Source organism: Ophidiomyces ophidiicola (assembly GCF_022830035.1).
Source record: "Ophidiomyces ophidiicola strain CBS 122913 chromosome Unknown scaffold_27, whole genome shotgun sequence".
Lineage (NCBI taxonomy): Eukaryota > Fungi > Ascomycota > Eurotiomycetes > Onygenales > Onygenaceae > Ophidiomyces > Ophidiomyces ophidiicola.
Window position 1 is genome coordinate 83571 of NW_026054667.1, and position 25125 is coordinate 108695.

The window sequence follows — 25125 nt, forward strand, 5'->3', positions numbered from 1 at the left end:
CTACCATACACAAATCCGCTCTTACATAACTAACCACTAATGGATTTGCACGTGATTTGGTACTTTCCCCGCAAGGTTCCCCGCAGCAAGACAACCACTTCAGCCATTTTTCTTTTGTCAGCCAGGACGGGAACAGGATATCACCCGTACTTGGGAGGGTCAGCGCATTATCGTATGCTGTGGCGTGCAGAGTATTCAAAACCCTAATCATACTACATTTAAACCTACCTTTTGCTTTTTCACACTGAACTCACCACTCTGCACCTGGCCCTCCCGGCTCATCATAACCGAGTCGAAGGCTGATATCCTGCTCCTAGAATTCCGAAAACCTCGCCTATCAGCAATAGACAAAACGGAAAGGTCTCGTTTATAGTCGAATTTGTCTATGGCTTCACCCGCTCACTGTTACTATTGTTTCGAATGCATATCGGCCTCATTCAAAGGCGAGGAGGCTCCGAACCTGCAGGTAATAGAAGCCTTGTGGGAAGAATATGAAGCCTATAAAAGTCTTGTATCAAGATCAGCTCAAGACGAAGAGGAGTGGGAAGGCCTCGCCGGTAGACAGGAGGACCAAGTCAAGAAAGCCGATGCACCCAGACGTGATTGTGACGAGGTTTCTTTACACAGCAAACAGCCCGAGAATTTAAGCGGGCCCGCTGATTCAAGACTCCCAAGCATATCTCGACTTCGAGGTATTCTGTCGCCTAGGTCTTCGAATGCATCCACACCTTCGACTCTGTCTTCTACATCTTCATCTCACTCCACCACTTCGTCTATGACTTCGCAAAGTATCGATTCCCCTCCCTTATCTTTGCAGCAAAAGAGCTATGGCAGTATATGCCGCAATGTCACTAATCTTGAGTACCCTCTGTTTGTGACCTGGAATGTCATCGGTAGGGATGGCCATAAGCAGCTTCGTGGTTGTATCGGGACCTTTGAACCACAGGACCTTTCTTCTGGTCTACAATCTTATTCTCTTTCTTCGTAAGCCTTCCAATCTGTAAACATTTTTATGCATAACTTAACGCGAAATCAGGGCGTTTGGAGACACACGTTTCTCGCCAATACCCGCTTCGCTTCTGCCCTCCCTCTCATGTTCTCTCACCCTCCTCTCTTCATTTGAGGTTTGCTCCCATGCAATGGATTGGGTTTTGGGCACGCATGGCATCCGCATCTCTTTTACACATAATGGAAAACGATATGGGGCAACATATTTACCAGACGTTCCCGTTGAACAGTGTTGGACCAAGGAAGAGACTGTTGAGAGCCTTATGCGGAAAGCGGGCTGGGATGGTCGCCCGGTTCACGGAAGTGTTGCCCGGCGGTTTCCAAAAAGCGGACTAAACGATACGCAACGCCCCCGAAAGCCTTGGGAAGAAGTGGAAGATTTCAAAACCGTAAGATATCAAGGTCTCAAGGCAAATGCTACTTATTCCCAATGGCAGGAATGGAGAAAGTGGGTCTCGTTGTTGGGTGACCGTGATGCCATTCTAGAACGAGCCACCTGAAGAGGGTTGGTTTTCTCTTTATTTTTGGGCAACATGTTCTTAATTATTACCCTTAATATATTGGCAATTACTCCACCACATGGTGTGCTTTCGTACTCTACTAATATAATAAAGCTTGCATTTTTTGCAAATATCCCCTCAGGGTATTGAACTAATCGGCCGCTGAAGCTTCCTTCTACACCACCACTCTCTTGCTCTTCATCGGATCCAGGCAGTGTTCTATTCAGAATGCTAGACTTAATTTCTTCGCCGGGTATTGGCGCATATTCGTAATTCTTCACGGAGTCCAAATGAAGCACATGTCCTTTAATTCCTAGCAATTGATGTCTCTCTGAATGCCGAGAAGGAGATTCTGTGGAAGGCCTGTCGCGTGTACTACACCTGTTAACAGAAAAGGCGCCCTTGAGTTTCTTCTTCCACGTTGAGCGTTCATCTCAGCGTTTCCCGCGTAAACGCGGTCAGGGGGTTTCGTGTCGCACTAGGCCTAATGAGGTATAATTGCCGCGAACCTAGTTGCGACCCTTAGAAGCTAAGAGGGTCTATTCCTAAAACCGCTAGCGCCGAACGAACAAGCATGTTGCTTATTGGACTGCTCTTCAAGCTCAAAGTGGTGTTCCTCTTCCACTCTCCCCTTCTTTCCTCCTCTTCTCTTTGCCTTCAAGTGGCACCACCATTGTTGCTTGTAGTGCTTGTTCATCTTCATTCCTTCTATCTTGCTCCTTTAAAAAAAAATTAGATTTCGTGTACCTTTTGTCCTGCCTTTCCGCTGTTTTGCCTTTTGCGACAGTTTCAAATTCCGGCGCATGGCGATATATACACTCCCCCCGTTTTCCTTCTTTACTATGTTCTTTTAAGAATTCAAAGACGAATTCTTTATATGTGGCTTTCCTCAATTTGGTCTACTTCAGTAAGTATCCCGCTTACTGTTCTCTCTGTTGACTTGCGAGGATGAAGCTAATGCCAGTAGCCCCCCTCCTCCGCACTGCAACATGCCATTGAAAGCAGAAACAACTCTAAAATTTATTTCAGTTCCCCAACAAGCAGTGCAATCCTCCGCCTATGATGGATTTGAGCCCCCGCTTCCAGAATCGAGAGAATGCCAAGCCGTAGAAACCCTTCTCACAACCATAAATGGGACAGCAACATACAACGACTTACATTTTACAAATTTTTTGCTAGAGGACTTTACCATATACAATGGCGAAATACCAACCTCAAATCGATATGGGATGGTCGGACTGCAGGATATTTCCTTAAAAGGCTCGACAGCCATCTTTCTTTTCGATGGAATTGTGAAGCCAGATGGTGTCAATGGACTAGCATTCTATCTTAAGCGGGTACCATTCAGAACTGTCTCCATTGGCGGCTTTGAAGACCTTGAACTTCACGCCGTTGGCAATGATTTGTGGATCCAATCATGTTATTGTCGAGATAGGGGTGCCGTATGGTATCGCCTTGGCAAGCCTTCAAGGGAGTATCAGCCGTATCATGACCTATTTCTTTGGGTCGCCAATCTTGCAAAGCATTTTGTCGATTACCTTCAGCACAATGATAATGTGACCCTTTCCCATTTCCAAAGGCGCTTTCGGGATTGGCTGTGGGATAGACATGCTATCGATTTTGAATTTGGGGTGTGGATTAGAGAAATTCAAACAACAGACTTTCGGCAGGCAATCGTAGCTCATGGTCCTTTCCTTTATGGGCAAGCGATAAGCCTTGATGCTGTTTATGGAACTCACCGGGTTTGGGGCGAGATTGGACTTCTTTCACTTTCAATTGTTCCCGAGCAGCCTGAAAAGATGAAAAGTACGGTGGTTACTCCATATACATATATGTGCTTTGAGAAAATGCCTTGGGTGCATCATCTAAAAACTATAACCCCTGACTCAAGGTGGACCGAAAGGCGCCGTCGCCTCCTTTACGAGAGGGGCTTTGTACCAACTAAGAAGAGAATCATTACTACACCTCCGTCTTCTCAGCCAGTAATGCCCGGTGATATAGTTGCTATTCGAAGGGATGATATCTCTGCGTGGAAAGGCAATGATATGCTTTGGTTCGCATACGTGCAACATATTTCGAATGAAAGGTATATTGGGTTGATTTGGCTTTATAGACCTACGGACACTGTATGCGCAGATTTGACATACCCATCTAAACATGAACTTTTCCTATCGGACCATTGCAATTGCGAGGATAGCAAGGTGAATGTCAGCGAGGTTATCAAAAGAGTCTCTATCACGTTATTCTCTAATAGACCAGAGAATACGGATTTTTACATCAGACAAACTTACCACTCTAATGATGAAAGCTTCAGAACTCTCCGAGAAACAGATTTTCAATGCAAATGCTCTAAGACACGAACAAATTCCACATCCTATAAAGTTCATAGGCAAAAGTATAGTGTGGGTGATACTGTTTTAGTCGAAACATCTCATCTACTAGAACCAGTTCTAATCATGGAGTTGAATGACCAAGAGGTAAAAGTTCGTGAGCTTCTCCGCCGCTCCCGTGACTTTGGGGGGAAATGTTGTCCAAATGAGCTTGTATTTACAGAACGTTTTCGAAATGTTCATGTTGAACAAATTCAAAGACATTGCCATATACGCTTTTTTTCTGAATATCAGAAATCCAGCGGTACTATACCGCCACCTTATAGTCGGGATGGTACTGGAAATTTATTTTATATCATCTACAAAGACAGTCCTAATGGTTTGCTGCCAATGACCCCCCAAGAAAATTTCCGGCTTGGCTTTGATCCTCTTGAACAGAAAAAAAAATTACGAGGTCTCAATCTATTTAGTGGAGGTGGAAGCTTTGACAGAGGTTTAGAGGAAGGAACGGCGGTTAAAAGTGAATGGGCTGTTGAGTGGGGTCTACATCAAATGCTGACATATCGTGCAAATCATGGAGATCCAGAAAGTTTGAAGCTTTTCCGTGGTTCTGTGAATGACTATTTAAGAAAGGGTCTTCGAGGGTCAACATCTAGGCTTATTGCACAGCCTGGTGAAGTTGATTTCATTTCTGGGGGTAGTCCATGTCAGGGATACTCTCTAGCAAACACCCAAAAACAAAGTGAAAGCTCATTACGCAATTGTTCCATGATTGCATCTGTTGTTGCTTATGTGGACTTCTATCGCCCACAGTATGCAATACTGGAGAATGTCCCTGCAATGTCTAGCAAAACCCATTTTAGAAACCCTCTATCTCAGCTGATATGTGCATTTGTTGGCATGGGCTATCAGCTTCGTTTGATGCAGTTGGATGCATGGAGCTACGGTGCCCCCCAAAGCAGGTCCCGACTATTTCTACTCATAGCTGCTCCAGGTCTTAAGCTTCCCAAACACCCTCCCTTGACTCATTCTCACCCTCAACGAACCACCTTACGATCATTGGGAGAGGCTCCTAACGGCTTACCGTTTGGCCAAAGACGCTGGGATACTCCAGTGTATGATTTCGTTTCGGCTGAAACTGCAACTAAGGACCTTCCAAGCATTGGAAGTGCTAGAATTATGTCCATTCCGTTTCCCGACCATCGACAGTCTGGTAGCGATACCAGAAATATTATTGAAAAAATTCCAAAGTATCCAAGAATGATGGGTGTGGGCCAAAGCTTTCTTCGCGGTTATGTCGATACGATCCCCTATTCTGAAAATGCAAAAATCAACATTGCTACAATGAGGGCCTGGAGCAGAATAGATCCAGATCATTTGATGCCAACAATCACAACCACTATCACACCTCATTGCAAATTCACAGGCCGGTGGCTCCACTGGCAAGAAAACCGTCTGATTACGGTTATGGAGGCCCGGAGAGCCCAGGGCTATCCAGATGACGAAGTCATCATTGGCCGGCCTGCACAGCAATGGCAAATTGTGGGAAATAGTGTCTCACGGCATGTTGCTTTGGCGCTGGGTTTGTCAATCAGAGAGGCCTGTCTCCAAAATCCCCCATCAAAAAAAAATCTTGAAGAGATGGATACAATCGAGTCGGTGGAGTTTGAAATTCCACAGAAAAAGAGAAAACGGCGCTCCTCGGCTGTCATGGTTGAAACAACAACCACTGTAACGACTAAAACAACAAGAACTACAAGAACCTATTTACTTGAAGAGACCGCACCTAGCGCCGAATGCCAAACGTCCCATTTCAAGGAATTGCCTTTCGAGGACCAACGCGAAGCCAGTTCTGGTTCGAGATTGAAATTTGCAAGTGTCACCGTACCTACTATATCTTCCTGCCTATCTTCTTGCCCAGAAAAAACAATTTCTAACATTTCTGATGACGATATATTATGTATTCCCTGATTTGCTCGCCTTTTTCCCCATTTATGGCAGATCTCCAGCACCGCAATACGATTTTTATTTTATTTTTTCTATTTTTTTATCCCACCTATCCCCATATTTCGCAGGTAATTATGGTAATGAAACCACTTCGTAGTTCGGTCGAGATAGAAAAGAAGATATCGTCGAGATTTTTTCTTATGTACCAATATACATTATGAAACCTGTACTATCAATTTACTCATTTTAATAAGTGTGTTAAAGTCAAAAAAGATAACGGATAAGAGAAGTCAAAAGTATATCTTTAAAACACTCTAGAATTAGGCTGAATTAAGATTTAAGGTTGAAGTGGCTGTCCACATGTTATGAATACTTCTGCTTTATGGCTTTTGCATTTGGCTGGTGTTATTTGCGTACCGTTTGGGAAACCCGGAGATTTTACATCCATAGGCAAACCTTTCCACTTGCATTACCTCCAGCAACCCAATTCTGGGTCGGGTGGAAGACAGCAACAGCAGGAACAGCGGTTATTAACCCGTCACCACCTAATTGTGCCAATTGCTCGCCCGAGGAGGAATATATATCTACAAATCTGTTCATATTTCCAATGCAAAACCGCTCCACAGGGCTTTGCGGGGATGCTTGCCATTGAGGGCGAAGGCTAATTCAATAGTGAGCACGTAAATGACGAGTAGAGAGTGCAAAACATACATAGTAACCCACTTTCCAGTTTGGCAGTTGTGTCTTATCACGGCATCGGGCTCCAGATCATCCTCGGGAAGAGTATGTTTTGGCTTCCAATCTTTGAAGCCTTTTGCATCCAAATCATAAAGTTTGACTGTATTGTCATAAGAAGTGGTTGCGATTTGTCCCCTCCGGTTGAATGCAGCATGTGAGACTGACAGAGAACTCACATGTTCACCCACGGGTTGTGGGTCTTTCTTTTCAAGTTTTCGCAGATCCCATAACTTCATCGTCCTGTCCAGGGACGCAGTGGCAAAATAATGCGGTGCAGAAGGACAAAGTGAAAATCCTCCAATTTTTTTCTCCGAGAGTTGATAAAGGTCGGGGGTGGTTTTATTGCTTGCCATGCGCGTATCATAGCGACCGAAAAAACCGTCTAGAGTGGTGAAATAAAGAACAGAAGGGTCATCTGGTGCTGTGTCAATACCAGAGAGTGGCTCGTCATCGGCTGTGGACCTCGGCGCATATGCTTCCGTTGCCACGGACTTTTCCAAATCTAAGGCCCGAAGGGAGCTGTCATAACTGGCGGTATATAGTTTCGAAGCGTCAGATGCATGAATATGCATGGCACTTATTGTGCGCGAGTGTGGCTTTATGGTAGTGATTATGGGATCGGGGGAGTCGTCCTCATCATCCTCACCCTCCTTCATTGGGGTCTGCGACGCATCTAAAATACCTAGATTTCCCGTTTTGTCACCCGCAAATATAAGCGGCTTCGATTCAGTAGGGTGAAACAACATGGCGTACACTCTCTCGGGCGTAATTTTAATACCTAATCATATCAGTACTACTGAGCAGCTCCCTTTAACGCAAAGCTTACGGTTCGGCTCCCAGTGCTCCCAAAGTTTTAAAGAACTCATATTTTCTCTCAAGTCTTTCAAATCTTTATTTGTCGTTTTTCGAATTTCTTCTTTTCCGAATGTTCTTTGGTATCGATTTCTCGAGTTTAGAAGGTCGGATCCCAGAAACGATGTCGCGTCCCATTTATGATCGCCCACCATAATATCGCCTATATTGAGGTCTCCCTCAACTCGCATTCTCTTTGCCTCTTCTTGCACTCGGTATTCATCTTCAGCCTTGCGTTTGGCAACTTCGCTTTCGGCCGGTATGCCTCGGAGCCTGGAGGACACTCGTCGAGGTACAGGGGCCTCTGGCTCTTTCTTGACCTTTTTTATAGGCTTCTTCTTTTGAGACGATGGTTTTGAAGGTCGCGGTTTGTCGAATATTCCTGTCGACCGGGCCTCAAGTGTCAATTTTTTCAGGAGCGCATCGCGCTCGGCGATATTCGCAGCACGCTGTCTTTCGAAGTCAGACATAACCGGTTCATCCTCCAAACGCGGCATATTTATACGCTAGAATTTATGTTATAATTCAAAGGGAGGCCAATTGACAAGTGTCAGTGATCAACACACATCCCGTTGTGGCCTCACAGATGCACGGCGCGTCGTTTCACACCTCAGGTCGCGATGTCACGTGAAAACCTTATTTTATATTTTAGCTATTAAACTTTCCAGTAACTTCGATTTCCTCATCTGGAATTTCGAATTTCTCGAGACTCGACGCAAGAACGAAAGAAAACACGACTCAGGATGCGCTGTTCGATTCCCCCCCGGCAAGGAGTCGTCAGCAACGATGCTATATTACTACCCTTCCTCTACTGTACTAGAACAATAACAACGCCGTTCTGTAGTGATCGAACGTTTCCTAAACTCCCAACAAACATTGTTCGCAGGCGCTGCCTCTATGCATCCCGACCTTCATTATTTTCAGACAAAAATGGAGTAACATTGGCTACTTTACACACAGATGCTGATTCCACCGATCATGACAGTATTTCGAAAAGAAGGTCACTAGAAGATTTGCAAAAACATACCTCGCACTTTACGATGAGAAAGGTGGCAGCCAGCAGTCGTCGGTCTACCTTAACTTCCTCAGAGCGGGAAATTTTTGCTCGTCTGACAGGAGAAGACAGTGGAGATTTACGAGCTAATAATCATAGCAAACACTCTCAGAGTAATAACATTACACCTGAACACAAGAAACTTGCTTTAAATAATCAGAAAACTACCGAAATAACTTCTATCTTCGACTCCGCAGTTCAAAATATAAATCAGGAAGCCCCTTCAACTATTTCAGCCGGATCCTCGAAGCAAGGAGAGTCAGGCAGTGCAGATCAACCACCTTACTCTCTCGCAGACAGCCGCGATGGATATTCCGAGTTAACCCAAGCTTCAAAGATATTTTCAAAATTACGCGCTTTCCGGGATAGCAATTATGGCTCATCTTCCCCCGAGAATGAGGAGTTCGCCGGAATTCACCCCTTCCCACTTGCTAGGTTGATTTCCAAGCGTGAATCTAAGAAGATTTGTAAGGAGCTGGACGATGCTATCGCTGAGGGAAAGGGCGATATTGGGATTTGGGAAATTTGTGAACAGAAAATCTTCGGAATGCTGCAGATGGTGGACTTAGAGGCAATATCACCATTGGCCGAACTAAGTAATCGTGGCTGGCAGCATGATAAGTTTACACCAAAATCGATTATTCAATTTCCCAACGATTCCTACAACGATATAAACGCCTCAAAGAAATTCAATGGTAAAGATGCTCCGCTTGATATTCCTGAACATGTTCCCATCGTTCCCGTCGTTATGAAAACATACCCATACACATTACTGTATGCTGCCAAGCTACTCTGCCGACATTTTCCCATGTCGCAATACAACATCCAGTTTTTAGATGCTGTCAAGGCGCGCGGACGTGCCTCTTTTTTAATCGGGGCTTCCACTCAACTATGTAATGAACTCATTGCCTTCAGATGGCATGTCTACAGCGACTTGCCATACATTGTGTCTCTTCTTAAAGATATGGAGGAGACGGGAATTGAGTTCGATCGGCGTACACTTTCATTAGTCGATGAGATACGGAAGTCACGACAAGTTGATAGAGATCACTCAGGAGTCGAGGGTGGCGATGATGAAGATGGATCATGGTGGTGGGATTCAGAGACTACTCGAACTTCTTATAAGAACCTTGTAGGCTGGGGAAGAGGCAAGGGGTGGATCACTCGAATTAGAGCCCAGCTAAAAAAGAATCAAATAAGAGAGAAAAAGGCAGAAGAGCTGTCTAAGAAGTTCCTGTGACTCGATCAGGTGTATGGACTATTTTCTTGGAGCTTTCATCTCAGTAATATCTGTCGGCCTCTTAAGTCTTCGTCTTTTAGTCGAAAAGAAAAGCAATATCACAAGTACTTCTGATGAAGGCTGTTAATCGACTGAATGTGATCTCTTATATCCTCCGTCTAGTTGAAGCTTTCTATTAGATATCTAGCTGGAAAGAGGTATTGTACACGTCGTACTTCGCATTAGTGCTGTAAACTAGCCCTTTCAGTATCAAGTTCATGAGTAATATACAAGGTTTCCCACAAGTTGGAGAAGTTAGATGCAGTTCTGCGAGTGCTATTTTTTTCAACCACTCATACCTTCATTCCCCAACTTCTTCCTACATTGACAATGCTGCCGGCTATGTACCCCAGATATTGTTTCACATCACTGGTAGTATCCATGACGGTATTGACATCGTGGATCCGACGATCTACAAATTCGAATGTTGATCGAAAATCTGGCGAAGTATCTTCCGTCATATGTATATCGGCACTAGCATAAATAGTAGCCACAGCTAATCGTCTAGTGTACCACGACGTATCGACAGAGCGGTCATTGGCAAGATATAAAATATCAGAGGATAGATCATAGAGTTCGCAGAGAGCTGGAGAAACGCCCGATGGCAGAGACATAACAGCAAGAGCCTAAGAAAAGAGTAGAATCAGCCTTGAGTGGCCGCGCTTAAGAGCCGCCTATTTGACACAACGCACATCTTGCCAGTGGTGTATTATCTCCTTGTTCATCTTTAACCTCTCCACTATTAGTGCTTTCACTCGTCGGTCTACTTCAGCAGGAGGAAAGGATTCCGCAGCAACGTCCTTCTTGCCAAATACCTCGCCGCTTTCAACCATCTCCTTTAGCAAGCCCCTTCTGCTCGCTAACCAGTACAATACCAATTCAAGTTCTGCTCCACGGGAAAAGAGCTGTAAGGATACATCCAAATACCCTAGTTCCCGGGCCCCAATTATGACAGACTTAGAGGAAAACCCATGTTCCGGTACGTATTTCAGCGCAGCGGAGAGAATGGCGGATTGTTCTGGTGTAAAACGATCGGCTGGAGGGTTTGGGGAAGGTTGAGATTTGGAGTGGTAGCTGCGGATATTTCGCGGAGAACTGGACCGGGGTTGTAGATGCGGGATATAGGTTTGCTGTCGGTGGGGGCAATGCGTTCTCGAAGAATTGCTTCTGGAATTGGGAAGCTGGAGAGCTCCTAGAAAGGATGTTACAGCACGAGAGCCACACGGCTTGCGTGTTGGTATTAAACTGACGGCATGCTGCCGCCACGGAGAGAATGAACCGGGCATTCGGGATTGTAGTTCATGGGAGGGCAGAATCTGCAATGGGCAGCATTTCGTACATTCCTTCTCGCTTTTGGGTGGTTTATAGGTCACGTGCAACTAACTCATATCCCCATTTCAAGACTCCATACAAGACACAGAAACAATTCCAAATAGCACTCGGTTCTATTGCCTAAAGGTTCTTCAATTTGTTCAACCAAGAAGTTTCGTTTCCTCTCTTCTAATGCCGCCAGACACGCCGGACCCCTAATTACAGTCTTGATCAAATTTATAAATTATGAGGGTGCTCAGTATTTCGAGTTCAAATTACTTCTTCAAAACTTCAAAATTCAAAAAAGACTGGTTAAACTAGCGTTGTACTCCGTATGGATGCATACTCATTAAACATTGAAGCTCTAAAACGCCCCATAAACCGGAAACAGAAAAGCCGCCCATAAAAGTCGTATATTTTCTTTTGTTCACATCGGAGAGAAAGGTATTGAGACCTTACTCTGAAATGTGTCCATCATTTGTGGTCTTCATATGACACATCCCAGGCAGTAGTCCGGCGAATGATCATGGTATCTGAGCCAAGCGAAGACAGGGAGTCACGGTCACGAGGGGCTACACGTCCATCTTGGGGACTGTGTATCGTGACACCCCGGCCGACTGGGTTTCCAACTCCTGCATTGGCGGAGTATTTTGTTGAGCGGTGCAAGTTCGATAGGGCATATCCTTCCGGGTAGCTAAGGCCATCTACCGCTCGTGTATCGAACCATCCTGTGTTGAAAGCTTTGACGAATGGCTTTAGGCAGGGTATTGTGGCAGCAATCAACCCATAGTGAAGGGCGACTTCCAAGCAAACAGACGAATCTGCACCGTAAAAAAGAGGGTCATTGCGAGAGGCCTCGCGCCGTAAAAAATGAAGGCGAACAATGGTAATAGCCACCACTCTACCCACATTAGTTAGATCATAAGAAACGCCCAAGTGTTTAACAGGTTACAAGACACATGCTACTTACGGTATGCGAGATGAAAAAGCAAAGAAAACCACCAGCTTTGTTTTCAGTCTCATCTTCAAGCTCCATATCATATATATGGGGAGCCAACTTGCGATGAGCTCCACCAGTACCCCTAAACCCTCAACAATATACCAACGAATGATCTACAACTGGTCAATTTATCTCACAACAAACAAGTTAGTACAGACTAAGCCATACCGTTTCAGCACACTTTGGAACAATGATCCAGGGCTTGTAACTGCATCGTAAATTTATAATAAATACAGAGACAAAACCAATCGCAACTGATAAGGCCACACCAGCACGGGCGGCGCGATTGTATTTTGTTTGTCTGGTAAGTCTTGCAATAAGGAGGAACGATGCCGCTCGCGACAAAGTCATTGAGAAGATGTAGAGTATATCTCCAGCAAAAGCAAGCTAAATCAATTAGCTTATACTCTGCCAGGTGCGTAAAGCTTTTCATCGGGGCTGGTATTCCCTCACCTTCCCAATAGTTTCTATATTGTCTTTACTAACAACTAAAGTACGTTTCCCAAGCCCATGTTTTGCCTCAGATATTTTCAAAGCTGATTGAATAACGGCCACGATCTAGGAGGGCCATTTTATAATGTGTTAGTTTATTATTTCAGGTATTGTTCACGGAACATTTAACGCGCTTCAAGCTGAAAAAATCGATTCTTTCAAACCAAGGAAAAAGAGTGTTTACCGATCCTGCAGTAATAGTCCAATCGTCTGGTCCTAATGGACCATTGATTGTGAAGCGTGTCAGCAATCTTGCGCAGTAACATAGAATCATATAGGTCATGAGCACTGCCGTGAGGACAACAACATAGGGCCCATGTTCATCGTCGGTAATATGGTATGGTCCACTAGCCATCGACTTGAGTGACCTTCGACCGAGGTCGCCCAACTAATTCGAACTAGAGAACTGCCACTTATTCGATCTGATTCTGTGCAGCAAGTTGTAAATGGCATTGATAACATATTATCCAGATAGAGGCGGGAAAAGTGCGGAGAAGTGGTGACCACGGCCCTAAAGTATAAAAAACCTTGCCATCTTTGATACAATGGTTATTAAGGCAAAGTACTCCACACGCTATCCTCCGAACAGTGCACTCTGTCTAGTCTGGCAGTTTTTGTAACGATGGAGGTGTACAAAGGAGCTAATAATGTCGAGGACGGTTCGGTAACGTCGGCTGGCGCACGACTAAAGGTCCTAGTTAGCTAAAATAGTGGTGCTAATCCCTCTCTCCACAAGCCACCAACAGCCAGCAAAGCGGGTATGGGAAAAATCGAAAAATTGATCGCACTTTTGACGCGGTAGACGGTTTCCAGCCGACTCCTTTTTTTTCCCGAGCGCCCCGTTCCAAACCGACCGCCTGATGCAGGGCAAAAATTGTCCGACAAAACAAAATAATCCAATGAATTCACAATCTGTACGGAGTACGGGGTAAATATTGTAACAATATGCACGGAGTACTTCGTAGCCATCGCCGATCCCTCGAACTGTAAGGAGTGGATGATTTAGGTAATAATTAATATCCTCCTTTAGTGGAAGAACATAAGCATCTATCTTTATCGAGCCTTCAATAATCTTAGCCTGGCAGATCGACTCGTACCACCGCGCTAAGAGTTTCACTTGTCCTTATTATTTTAGTCTGGGCTTTCCCCGGCATTTAGCCATATGACAAAATACCATCAAGGGCTGCCAAGCAGAATGACGAAATGCTTCCTCTAAAAACTATGGATGAGTGACACTCCTCTAGCATCTCGTAACTGTGTACTGTGCATACATCTATATGTACTCAGAATGCATCTAGACAGATGACAGTCATATAGAAGGCGGGTATCATTCTAAGCAACAGAGGGAATGTCCCCGGGGGAAATAGATCAGCCTCAAAAGATATTTTGAGAAACAGAATGTTACTTTGCGGGTGTACAAAGAAGAAGTAACAATAACCAACCGTTAGTATGTATGTACGGAGTACTCCATACATACATACAAGGCTCCTTGCATATCCATACGCATAACCCCAGACCAAAGGTTGGGAAGACACCAAAGCTTTGCAGGGATAGCGGTGACTATCGCCGGTGGGTGCGCCGCCCGCCCCCACCTTCGCCCATCACACACATGGTATTTGAACGCAAATGCACATAATAAAGTGGCGTACGGAGTACACGATGCAACTTGAGTCCACGGCGAAACCCAAATACGAGCGGATCAAACAAGACCAGTTTTATCAGCCGCAAGAGGCATTGGATTTACTGCGCTCATAGACAATAAGTAAGGAAGCCAGCAGCCAATACTGTTGGGTTTGAACTTACGGAGCCTGCTCTGGTATTGCGGCCGTCATGGCCCTGGCACTCCCGTGCTGTCGGCGAGGAATAATGGTGCGCGATGGCCGGCGCTAGCCTTCTTCTGACTCAGTAGCTCACTGCATGCCAAGCGGCGGCTGATTGGCTGGGAAGAACGAAGTGCTGACTAATTCCGGCGCCGGCCAGGACCAACCTTGCTCCGGCCCGCTTCGGAGCCGGCTGTGCGCGTTGATTGGCCGCTCGCCACGCGCAGAGAAAACATCCAGAATATCCGTCTTTCTTCCATATACGGAGTATTGCAATCTAGACCAGAGCCACGCAGGGAGTTACTGTGACAGTTACACTTGAACGGTGGTGTGCGTTGGCCCTCACTTCAAGGGTCCGACTGTTCATTTCCCAAGCCTCTGGGTCGTTTTAACTCGGGAGTCAATAATCAAACTGTACCGCCAACCAGCAATGCCGGCCTAGCTAAAGGCGGTCGACTAAAACCATTCTTATCGGGGGCAATTAATGCTAGGTTTACCCCCTGCAAGCCACTTTCCTTTCCCCCTTGAGGCAGTCGACCAGGTGCTTGTGGTGGCCGATTTCGAGAGGGTTTCATCTGCGGCAGCCGATTCCAGGGGCTAGTCCGCCACTGATGACAAAAGATATCAGCTCCCAACCCTCTCCGCCATACGACCTGGGTGCTTTGGCGGCTTCCATCGCGCTCGAGGATACATCTGTGGAGCTGATCGGCCCGTACCCTTGCGAGCGGGTAAGTCGACTAGCCCCCCAGTAGCGACAAAATCATCCTTTTTCCGAACGCCCTTTCGCAGCCACACAGCAAACCGGATTTGCCGACGCTGCATCTCCTCCTTTCCGTGAAAGAACCACATTTTATGCCGCCCATAAGATCGAGTATTCCCTTCTTAGCTGCTTTGTTTCAATGACTTGCTGTCTTTCCGGGAGTGATCCTGAAAGCCGAGCCATGAGTTGAAAGCCCTTGCCCCAGTCTTATTAGAAGCTCTTAAAACCACCAGAGTTCGCGCAACAACTATTCTGAATATTTTCACAAGCTCCTCCGGCCACTTTCCACACCAGCCAAGCTAGTGAAATCCGGCCTTTTGATATCATTGTAACGACATTGATGAATGAGATCAATTGGAAACATACCAATAAGCTTCCACTTCGTATCCTTACATTTGCCTCATACTTTGCGGGCCGTTGAGCGTCTTCTCTATATTTAGAGGGCCCTTCCGGCAAAACAATGAGCGACACCGTTGTTGAACGACGAGGCAACTCCAAAGATGGCCACATCCATGTGAGCCTAAGCACAGCCGATGATGCGACTCAAAATGACCAGAATGACATGGCACGTCTGGGGAAGCCCCAGCAATTCAAGGTACGTCAGCCAAAACACTTGGGGTGTGGTGATGTTTTGAAACAACACGAGCGGCCAAGGAGGTGGCAGATGATAAGCTGACGGTGCTACCAGAGGAATTTTCGATTCCTCTCCACTCTTGGATTTACCTGTACCTTGATGGCAACTTGGGAATCAATTTTGCTGTGGGTTCCCTGCGAAGAAACTACTAGGATGGCAAAGTCACACACAATGCTAACGGACTGGACTAGTACATCGAACCTGGGTCTGGTCAATGGCGGCAAGGCCGCTATGATATACATCTATATCGCGACATTCGTTGGCTTCTTTGCGTCTGTGATATCGATGGCCGAGATTGCTTCAATGTTTGTGCTTTTACTGTGATTAAATACCTATTCATTACGTCTAATCAATTTCTACAGGTCTCCTACCTCTGGTGGCCAATATCACTGGGTTAGCGAGTACTCGAACCCAAAATATCAAAAGTTCTTGAGCTATATGACAGGTATGGAGAACGCCAGTCAATCAATAACTAAAAAGGTTCTCTGACAAAATTTGCAGGATGGCTTTCGGTATTAGGGTGGCAAGGAGGCTTTGCTAGTATCTCATTTCTGTGTGGAACTTTGATCCAGGGCTTTCTCGTTCTTAATGAGCCATCTTACACCTACGAAAGATGGCATGGCACTCTTCTTACCTTCGCCATCGCGCTATTTGCCACATTTATCAACACATACGCCGCTGGTCAGCTGCCAAGTTTAGAAGGCCTGATTCTCATCCTTCATATCTGCGGCTTTTTTGCCACGATGATTCCTCTTTGGGTAATGGGCGAGAAAGCGGATCCAAAAACGGTTTTCACTGAATTTACCAATTCTGCTGGATGGCCAAGTTTAGGGTTGGCCGTTCTTGTTGGTCAAATCACGCCTATCTTCTCATTTTTGGGTGCGTTGAATCTATTCCACGGACAGGAATACTGTTTTCTAACTCTTATTGTAACACGCAGGTCCCGATGGTGCCACCCATATCGGTAAGCCCATATCATATGACATCCCAGTACTACGATGACAGTAGCTGACCTGTTTGTAGCCGAGGAAATTAAAGATGCCTCAAGGATTGTTCCCTGGTGTATGGTTGCGACAGCCCTCATCAACGGCACCCTCGGTTTCCTTATTCTCATCACCTATCTCTTTACGATGGGCGATATTGCTACTGTACTCGAACCCAGAAGCGGGTTTTCATTTGTTTCTGCATACACGAATGCCCTTGGAAGTGAGCGTGGCGCCACCGCCCTAGCCTCGCTTATCCTTGTTCTCGAAGTGTGCAGCGCAATCAGTATTCTAGCAACATGCTCTCGGCAGACATTTGCCTTCGCCCGTGACAACGCTCTTCCATTTTCTCGATGGTTCGCCAATGTCAACCCCAAATCAAAGATCCCAGTCAATGCCGTCCTTTTCACAACTGTCATTACACTTCTCTTATCCCTGATTAACATTGGCTCCACAGAAGCCTTTAACGCCATCGCCTCTCTCACCGTCGGATCCCTCTATCTCTCCTACATAGTCTGCGTTGGGACCTTTATCACCCGTCGTTTGCGCCCCGAGCCCCTACCGCGAGCACGATTTAGTCTCGGCAAATTCGGCATGCCGATCAACATTTTCTCTTTCTTTTATATGTGCTTCGCCATCATTTTCACATTTTTTCCTAACCAAAGCAATGTCACCCCGATGACAATGAACTGGTCGATTTTAGTCTGGGGTGTGGTGATTATTTTTGCTGTTATTCAATACATTTTGCATGGTAGAAAAGTCTACGAGGGCCCGGTTGCATATGTTGAAAAGGCGCAATGAATGGTTATCAGATATGCTCGTTGTTTATCATCTTGTGCTTTTCCCGGGAGCATTTTCTTCAATAAATGTAAAAGTATATTCGATGTCATTCAGTCTACATGCGTGATCAATGCGCACCCCTCACTTTTGCATGAGTCAAGCTCCCGAAACTACATATCGCTTCTCTTCTAGAAAAGAATATTCGAGAGCTTCTGGTATCATACTGGAGTTATTTAAGTTTATTTGGTTGACTTGTCTATGACAGCTTAGGCGGAAACAGCGCTCTCTCTAAAGAAGCTTCTCCATGGATCGTGCAGCAGGCGAAAGCAGACGGCTTATGGAATTCCATTACAATGAATGTCCAGCCATACTAGATTTCTGGGCGGCTGGGGGATAAATAGGAATATTCTTGGTTGCTGTGCAAAGTGCTGTTCAGTTCTTATTCCCTGTAGTAGTAATTTCATCAGAAACGGTGACATGGTTTGGGGGACAAAACACCTAGCATCCTGGACCCAGTGTTCTAATGTAACATTTGCTGCGAAAATCACGCTTCAAGATAACACAGATGAGGTAAGGAAACAAAATCGATTATCCGTAGCTAATTGGTTTCAAAGGTTTCTTGCTGTTATGACATCAGGGCATTACGTATAAAATCATCATGTACAGTTGGTAAAACCGGTACAATTTTAAAAGGAATCGGTTCTTTGAATAAAAGCCCCGGAGTGTGAAGTTCTCTCAGACAAAGATATTCAGAGATATGCTCATAGCCACTGCATAATTCGGCATATCCACCACCTCAAGCATCTTCAAACTCCCGGCCACACTAGCCAGCATGTACGCTTCTTCACGTGTAAGGCCCTTTGTTGAGACTAGCCACGCAACCAGGTTACGTGTAGCCTTTTTTGTTGCTTCGTGCAGATCCGAATCGATGCCCATCGCGGCGTATTCACCTTTGTCTTCGTCAATCTCCTGTTGACTCACAAGGACGTTGAGCGGCGCTGTCTGGAACTGTGGTGCGGTCACCCACGGCTGGTTCTTGCAGACAGTAAGCCTAAGGGTAGCAGTCAGGGGTGTCTCAATAGCGGTGCCGCAAACTTCCCCATCGCCTTGCGTCGTGTGCCCGTCACCACAGCTGAATAAGGCCCCTGGAGTTCGGATGGGGAGGTATAGGGTTGACCCCATAGTCAAGTAGCGGCAATCCATATTGCCACCTGTTTCCAAGGGAGGGATCATAGGAAACTCCCCCTCTTCTCCGGGTGCTACGCCCATCACTCCTAAGAACGGTCTTTTTCGGATATGTATTCCGTCTTTAAACTTCACATAGGGTAAACTGGAATCAATACTCCAGAGCTTGAGGACTGGGCTCTTATATTCGTCTTGTAGAAGACCAAAGTCAGGCATGATTGCGGTCCACCCCCAGTCAGCTAGCTCTAGCTCCAGAACTTCCACTTTCAGGACGTCTCCAGGGTTGGCATCGTTGATATATATGGGACCAAAGGCAGGGTCGGCTAGGTTGACATCAAAGCCATCAAGCACATCCACCGTCGACGACTTAGTGATCTGGCCGTTGCTCCCGTCAAGCACATCGAAGGTGAGCGTCTCGCCGGAATTGACTGTGGTAACGGGGGGGATGTGCTTTGACCACTTTAGATGCTGTTGGTGCCGGTGAATGGTTTTGCCGCAGGATAAACCCATGGTGGCACGGCTGGTCGGCTGGCAGTCGTTCAGCCCGCGTAGGTATGCCCTTGATGGAAGTAGTCTTTGATACACAGAACGAGATAGGAGAGAAGCAAATCAGACCAGAAAGGCTGCACGTCAGTCCCCGCTCATAGCTCCGACAAAGGAATATTCCAACACACAGACGACAAGAAACGGAATAGAAGAGCACCGCCAGAGGTGCCCTCACACCGGCCGTGACGCCGATATTTAATGCTGCAGACATCCAACAGCATCCCAAACAGGAAGGTCACTAAGCAAGGAATTGAGTGCGTTTCTGCGCGCGCACGGTGAGCCGCGGCGACGGACAAGGGACTAGGTAGCTAGTTAGTTACAAGTTAACTAGCTGGCTCTTGAGCCATGGAGCTCGACCAAGGCCGCTGTGCGTTCCTGCGGTCCAGCATTGCACGGTTGTGAGACAATTGGCATCGAAACTCCTCGGGTGGGATTGCCTGAACCAACTCTCGCTGCCGCGGCGGCGAGGCAAGGCCGGCTATGGCGCCGCCTAGCGAGTTGCTTAGTCTACGGCCAGCCCAACGGCCAGCGGGGCCAAGGGCGGCGCGCGCGAGCGAGGGGCGATGGCAAAAGAAGAGAGGGGATGGACGAGAAAAAAAAGACATTATTGAATCCATCGTAAGACAAAGCACGTCGCGATCTATCTAGCTAGCTAACAGGCAATTGCAGTGCGGTAGCTCCTCTCGCAGCGCTGACATCACGACTCGACAAGGCGAGAGTCTCGGATCTCGAGGCTGCTCGTCGCCTGCAAGTCATCTCTAACTAACTAACTACTCTTGGCTTTTTGGCGACCTGCCATGCCAGCCTCGCTTAGGTTATTAGCACCAAACGGCGGCCACGATGCAGGTTTAAGCTTATCGCGCTCCCCCACAGTATCCCTGGCCCTTAAGCCCTGTTTGCGAACGACAGCGGCAGGGGCGGTGAATGGGAGTTTTGCTGCTGGCAGCAACAATGGAGCCTGTCAGAGTGCTTGGCCCTGGACTTTGGCTGACTCCAAAACAGGGCAGTCGTTTTAGGGCGGCTGTGACAGCTATGTAGTTGTTGTTGTCGCCTAGAAGCCTGCCCGGCCAAACCAGGTTTCTGCACGAATGCTCCGTGCGTGCTAGGGTGCGGGAGCATGAGTCAACAGAGGAAGAGCGGAGGATAGACTTTGTATCCGCCGGTTTGATATACATATACGGACCTAGGCCGGGGAGATCCGAATCCCGCTTGTTTCCAAGGCCCAATTCGAAAGGATATGCTGGATGGTTCAAGAGTTGCAATCCTAGACCAGTCTTCAATACTATCGTTCCAAGCAGATCCTCATGGCATCTGCAACGTAGTCGATTCCAGCAGGGTAGTTGCATGTAGACATTGTGACAACCTAATTCCAAAGATCCTCGGGTGTAGAAGATTTATGCGGAGTCACGCAACACCCTAAGGAAGTGGGTACACCTGGGCTCCATGGCCTGATGTAAGAGGATTCGACGGCGGTAGCACGGGATACCAAGACGGATTTATCACGGTCATGTTGCTGCATTAGTATCCTGCGGCCATCTCGCCGAAGTGGCCTTAAGAAGTATGGATTGTCGCCCCGTATCTCTTGTTTGATGTAGCTTCCGCGTACAATGTCGGCGTTTGAAGGAAACAGTAAAAGTCCGAGAGGTTCAAGAATATCCTGGAAGTTCGCAGCATCGTTCCACTGAATAGACTAGCGGGTAGTTGATTGCTTTAGTTTGTGGGGAGAACTGTGCAGAAACCTGCTTGTTTTTTTCGACTGAGAGAGGCGATACTCGGAAGTCGAGGCTCCTTGCCATTCTAACACCGCATTTTTGGGGTGCTGTAAAGGCTATTAGGTGTCGGTTTGGTATCTAGGTAGGGAATATAAACATATAAATAGCTTTTAAATATTAGAACAGTCGCTATACAAAGGGTTCTCTAAAAAACGATTGAAAGAACCCACTAGGAGTTGAACGGAGGCAGGCCAATGTAGTCAGCACTCTAAGCCTGGGTAATAGCGGACTGGTACAGAGGACATATCTACACAGAATGAAAGGCTAAGATATCGAATACCAGCTTCCCTTGATCGCAAACGTCGAGCAGCATCCGTGCTTTGATTCCTGTGTGTTATGATGTGGCCTAGGAGGCGATTTTAGTACTCTGTAGCTTGTTAGTTGGTTCGATAATGCGTTCAAATAAGGGTTCCATTCAAAGCTTCGAATCGACTCGCGGAACGGAATCCCCGACATCCCTCCAACACCAATCAGACAGCCGCAGACCGCAAGCTAGTGCATGTGCGCTGACAAATCAGGCAAGTGTGGCAGGGAAGACGGCTGGGAAAAGCCCTGGAGGAGCCGTCGAGAGGGAGGCTGGACGGCGAGGTGGGTGGTCGAAACAGCAATCTTGCTGTTGTCCTGATCCAGATTGCCGACGCTCACGGCGCCAAGCAGCGGATCAGGCCTTGCCTTGGACCGATCAGGACATCTTCTCGTATGCGTGCCCCTGGGGCTATTTTGCTTCTTCACAGCCCAGGAGGCAGAGCGCCTTGGACTGGGAGCGGAGGAAAGATCCGCGCAAGTCATGGCACGGCTTTCAAACCCGACGGAGCTTTTCTTTTTCCTTCAAGCACATGGGATGGGGTGTGATTGAGTAGATCTAGACCCTTCAAGCAGTTCAAATTCCGAAAATGAGAAACGGCTTCCCAGAGAGCAGAAATGCAGGCCAAGAGCCCTAGGAACCCGGTCTTTGCATTTGGGCTTTGCGCACGAAACACCACTCTCTACCGAACCAGGAGATCGGAACGTGGGTGGTGAGCTTCGGTAAATTGTCTCTTTTTTTACTTTTTATTTGCAGAACGAGTGTGCTACGTGAAGAAAAGTCAGTATTTTTATCTGTTCTGTATCCGGCGGTGCCCACCGCCTGCACAGGGGGCTCCAGAGCGGATCATAGCCTCAGCAGCTTCTTTGTTGAGATGGATTTTCAGTGCGTGCAAACAACTCGCCAAATGACGATCATCATGAGGGTCGTGCGAGTGGAAGGAGACTCGTTTTTGAGCACGCTGTGGGATTCAATAATCATCCCGCTTAGCGCCCAAGTCGCGAAACGGGTGTGCAACGACATGCAGTCCAAACCCCGGTCCTGGGGGTTTGCCTCGTTACACCAGGTGGTTTTTCATCAAATGAGAAAAAGGGTGTGCGGTAGAACAGGCGGGGGCTGAACCACTACTCCGTACTAAGAGCCATGGATATAGCCAGCATGAAAGCCAAAGCCGGGACCTTTGAACGACTAGTGGGCGGGAGCAGAAATAATAGAACAGCAATTGAAATTTCAGCTGCGAATAGAGATGCCTAGAGGCAGTTGCAGGCTCAACTAGAACACACGCTCCACAAAGGCCACCAGATCTTGGGCTGCAGAGAAGCCAGGCTCTTATCCTGCCTTGCAAGAGGCAGTCCGGGTCTGTTCGTGCTCCGAACACGCCGTACCCATAGCAAAATGCAGCAGCTACTGAAGCGAGGCGGGAGAGACGACGTCTTGCACAGCTACGAACGCGCCAAGCTATGGTTGTGATCCCATGCCCGCCGCCCACAGCCGGCTGCAGCACCGACACGAGCGGGCTCGTCGACGAGCGAGCGTTCTCGATCCGAACACGAAGGGGGACGCCATGATGGCTCGTTACCGCTCTTTGGCTGGCGGGCGCGTGGGGTGATTGGCGCTCGAGTGTGGTGAGCAGGCCCATGGCTCCCGGGCTGGCCTTCTTCACGACCAGGGGGGTGGCAGGTGGGTTGAACGCCCGCTGCGGTGCTGCGACGGGAGTACGGAGTAGTTACTCCGTAGTTCGTGAGTAACTAGACGGGCTGCCGTGGTCGCCGTTAGCTGATATGCAGAAACACGGCCGGATATACGGTGCACGCGGGGCACGTCGTGGAAAGAAACTCCACGCCGAAGCTTTGCCGGGCGTGTCTCTCGTCGCCCCCAAAGCAGAAGACTAGGCAGCGATCCCAAGAAAAAGGCGGAGGAGGGGTGGACGGCCCGTCCAGCAGTCTGCATGCGCATGTATTATGATGATGATGCGAGCTGCGAAGAGCCAAGATCGGTGGTCCGACATATGAGGTTGTGGACGCCGGCGGGACGGCGGTGCTTCGCTGCCCGCCGAACCCACAGCCTGCGCGGGCAGCAGGTCGCCCAGACGGCCAGGCCCGGCGTGTGCCCACCCGCGCAGCGCCCATGCAGCGTGGCCAGTTCGCATCGCCGTTGTTCCAGCGCGCGGCTCTTCGCGATGGTTCGTTACCGTACCGTCACGGCCGTACGGTAACGCCCGTGCCGTCAGCCGCACGCTAGCCCGATTCGGCCGGCCAGTCCTCGTCTTTTCGCTCGCCCGCCCAACAACGACGACGAACGACGAACGACGTTTCTCGCTCGACCACCCTCGCTCGCGCTGTCTGTCTGCTGGCTCGCGACCTCTTCTTGCTCGTCTCTGCGTTCGCCTGCTGTCTCGTCGCCGGCTACTACTGCCCTCTGCCCGTTCGCCCCGGCTCAGTCAACCTCGCGTCGCCTCGCCTCGCCCGGGTGTGCTCCGTCGCGCTCGTCGCCCACTACTCCGTCCGCACACCCACACCCACTCTCGCAACACACACACACACACACCCCCCGACGTGCCATCCCTGCTCTGTGCTCATTGCAATTATCGCCCGGCCGGCCAATTACAGCCGCTGCTCTGCTCCTCGCCGGCCACCCAGCGCCCGTCACCCATTCCGCTCGCCGGTTCTGCACTGGCCTGCAATCCGCGAAAAACGTCCCCCCCTTCAGCACGCGCTGCCACTCGCACCAGCGCCGAACCCACTTCACCTTGATAGCCGCCCGTTTCACCTCTCGTCTGCAACCTAAAAAACCATGGGTGCGTGTGTTTTCTGCTTCCTTGCTCCCTCCCTACCCCCCCTCCCCCATCCCTCCCGTCCTCGTCTGCCTTGCCTGCACCCGCGTGGCTGCCGCGTTGTGTTGTCTGCAAGAGTGAGCTAGGCTATCTTGTGTGTGCTGCTGCTGCTGCTGCCGCCGTCCTCGCGCGCGCCCTGGCGCCGTTGTGTGTCCGTCTGTGTGCGTGTGCGTGTGTGCTCGCGCCCGCTGGTCTCAAAATCCTTTGGCCTCCCACCCTGCGAGTGAAACATTCTCTGCTATAGCTGCTGCTCCTCGCCCCTCCCGTGCACGTCCTGTGGTATTTCTTTTCCGCCCGCCCTCCCAGCGCCCTACGATCCATTGCCTAATCAGAAACCCCTTGTGCTTGGCCTCCCGGGGCTTTCTCCAAGCATAATTATTGCTGAACGGGCTGCTACCGTCACGCCCATCCTGTCGCATCTCGCGCTCTCCACCCGCCCGCTTCCGTCGTTGCTTTCTGACTTTCTGCTTACTTCCTCCTTACTTCTGCCCACCTTCGATTTTCAATTCCCAATTCCCACCCTTCTTTGCTTCCACCACCATTGGTTTCGTTTAGACTGACGCCTGGCTTACCGCTTGCGCTTTTTATTAGGTGTAGCTGACGTCTACCGCCCCCATCAAGTAAGTCTCCAGCCATGACCGAGCCAACTTTACATTTATTTTGGTTTGCTTGATTTTCATTTGTTATTTTATTTTTATTGTTATTTTTTTTGGAGCTCATCTACTTCAACGATCAATCAAGCTTTGCAAAATAGCGACTTCGGAGCACAAAGCAAACGTGCGTGTTGGTGACGCTGGTTGTCTCGGCTGCGGCCTGAGCGGAATAAGGACCTTCGTTGTTCTTGGAGTTGTCTTAGATGCCACTCCGCCCTAAGACAACTCCGTTGCCTGCCAATGTCCATAGACAAGCTCTACTTCCCCTCGCCCGCTACCGTACTATTTTGGCTCCCCTCTGTCCTTGTAATTTTGCGCCCCGCTTCTTTATTGCTTCACGTGTG

The 25125-nt window shown here is 48.2% G+C and overlaps 8 protein-coding genes across 8 annotated transcripts; 4 read left to right on the forward strand and 4 right to left on the reverse strand.

Moving 5' to 3' along the window:
* Window positions 1–385: 385 nt before the first annotated feature.
* Window positions 386–1508, forward strand: LOZ57_005392 (uncharacterized protein; the record flags this gene model as incomplete). Its single annotated transcript, XM_049254423.1, has 2 exons — window positions 386–984; window positions 1037–1508. The coding sequence occupies 2 exons, from the start codon at window positions 386–388 to the stop codon at window positions 1506–1508; spliced, it is 1071 nt and encodes a 356-aa protein (XP_049106570.1).
* Window positions 1509–2497: 989 nt separating this feature from the next.
* Window positions 2498–5809, forward strand: LOZ57_005393 (uncharacterized protein; the record flags this gene model as incomplete). Its single annotated transcript, XM_049254424.1, has 1 exon — window positions 2498–5809. One exon carries the CDS (start codon window positions 2498–2500, stop codon window positions 5807–5809), a length of 3312 nt encoding a protein of 1103 aa, XP_049106571.1.
* A 414-nt stretch (window positions 5810–6223) lies between these two features.
* LOZ57_005394 (uncharacterized protein) lies at window positions 6224–7872 on the reverse strand (the record flags this gene model as incomplete). Its single annotated transcript, XM_049254425.1, has 3 exons — window positions 6224–6446; window positions 6497–7301; window positions 7350–7872. 3 exons carry the CDS (start codon window positions 7870–7872, stop codon window positions 6224–6226), a joined length of 1551 nt encoding a protein of 516 aa, XP_049106572.1.
* A 543-nt stretch (window positions 7873–8415) lies between these two features.
* On the forward strand, window positions 8416–9669 carry LOZ57_005395 (uncharacterized protein; the record flags this gene model as incomplete). Its single annotated transcript, XM_049254426.1, has 1 exon — window positions 8416–9669. One exon carries the CDS (start codon window positions 8416–8418, stop codon window positions 9667–9669), a length of 1254 nt encoding a protein of 417 aa, XP_049106573.1.
* A 332-nt stretch (window positions 9670–10001) lies between these two features.
* COQ9 (Ubiquinone biosynthesis protein coq9, mitochondrial) lies at window positions 10002–10994 on the reverse strand (the record flags this gene model as incomplete). The annotated part of the gene is made up of 2 exons (XM_049254427.1): window positions 10002–10334; window positions 10401–10994. 2 exons carry the CDS (start codon window positions 10992–10994, stop codon window positions 10002–10004), a joined length of 927 nt encoding a protein of 308 aa, XP_049106574.1.
* Window positions 10995–11493: 499 nt separating this feature from the next.
* On the reverse strand, window positions 11494–12042 carry LOZ57_005397 (uncharacterized protein; the record flags this gene model as incomplete). Its single annotated transcript, XM_049254428.1, has 2 exons — window positions 11494–11920; window positions 11990–12042. 2 exons carry the CDS (start codon window positions 12040–12042, stop codon window positions 11494–11496), a joined length of 480 nt encoding a protein of 159 aa, XP_049106575.1.
* Window positions 12043–15551: 3509 nt separating this feature from the next.
* LOZ57_005398 (uncharacterized protein) lies at window positions 15552–17509 on the forward strand (the record flags this gene model as incomplete). The annotated part of the gene is made up of 7 exons (XM_049254429.1): window positions 15552–15686; window positions 15780–15850; window positions 15917–16030; window positions 16088–16170; window positions 16227–16604; window positions 16666–16689; window positions 16749–17509. The coding sequence occupies 7 exons, from the start codon at window positions 15552–15554 to the stop codon at window positions 17507–17509; spliced, it is 1566 nt and encodes a 521-aa protein (XP_049106576.1).
* Window positions 17510–18223: 714 nt separating this feature from the next.
* Window positions 18224–19183, reverse strand: LOZ57_005399 (uncharacterized protein; the record flags this gene model as incomplete). The annotated part of the gene is made up of 1 exon (XM_049254430.1): window positions 18224–19183. The coding sequence occupies one exon, from the start codon at window positions 19181–19183 to the stop codon at window positions 18224–18226; it is 960 nt and encodes a 319-aa protein (XP_049106577.1).
* Window positions 19184–25125: the final 5942 nt, after the last annotated feature.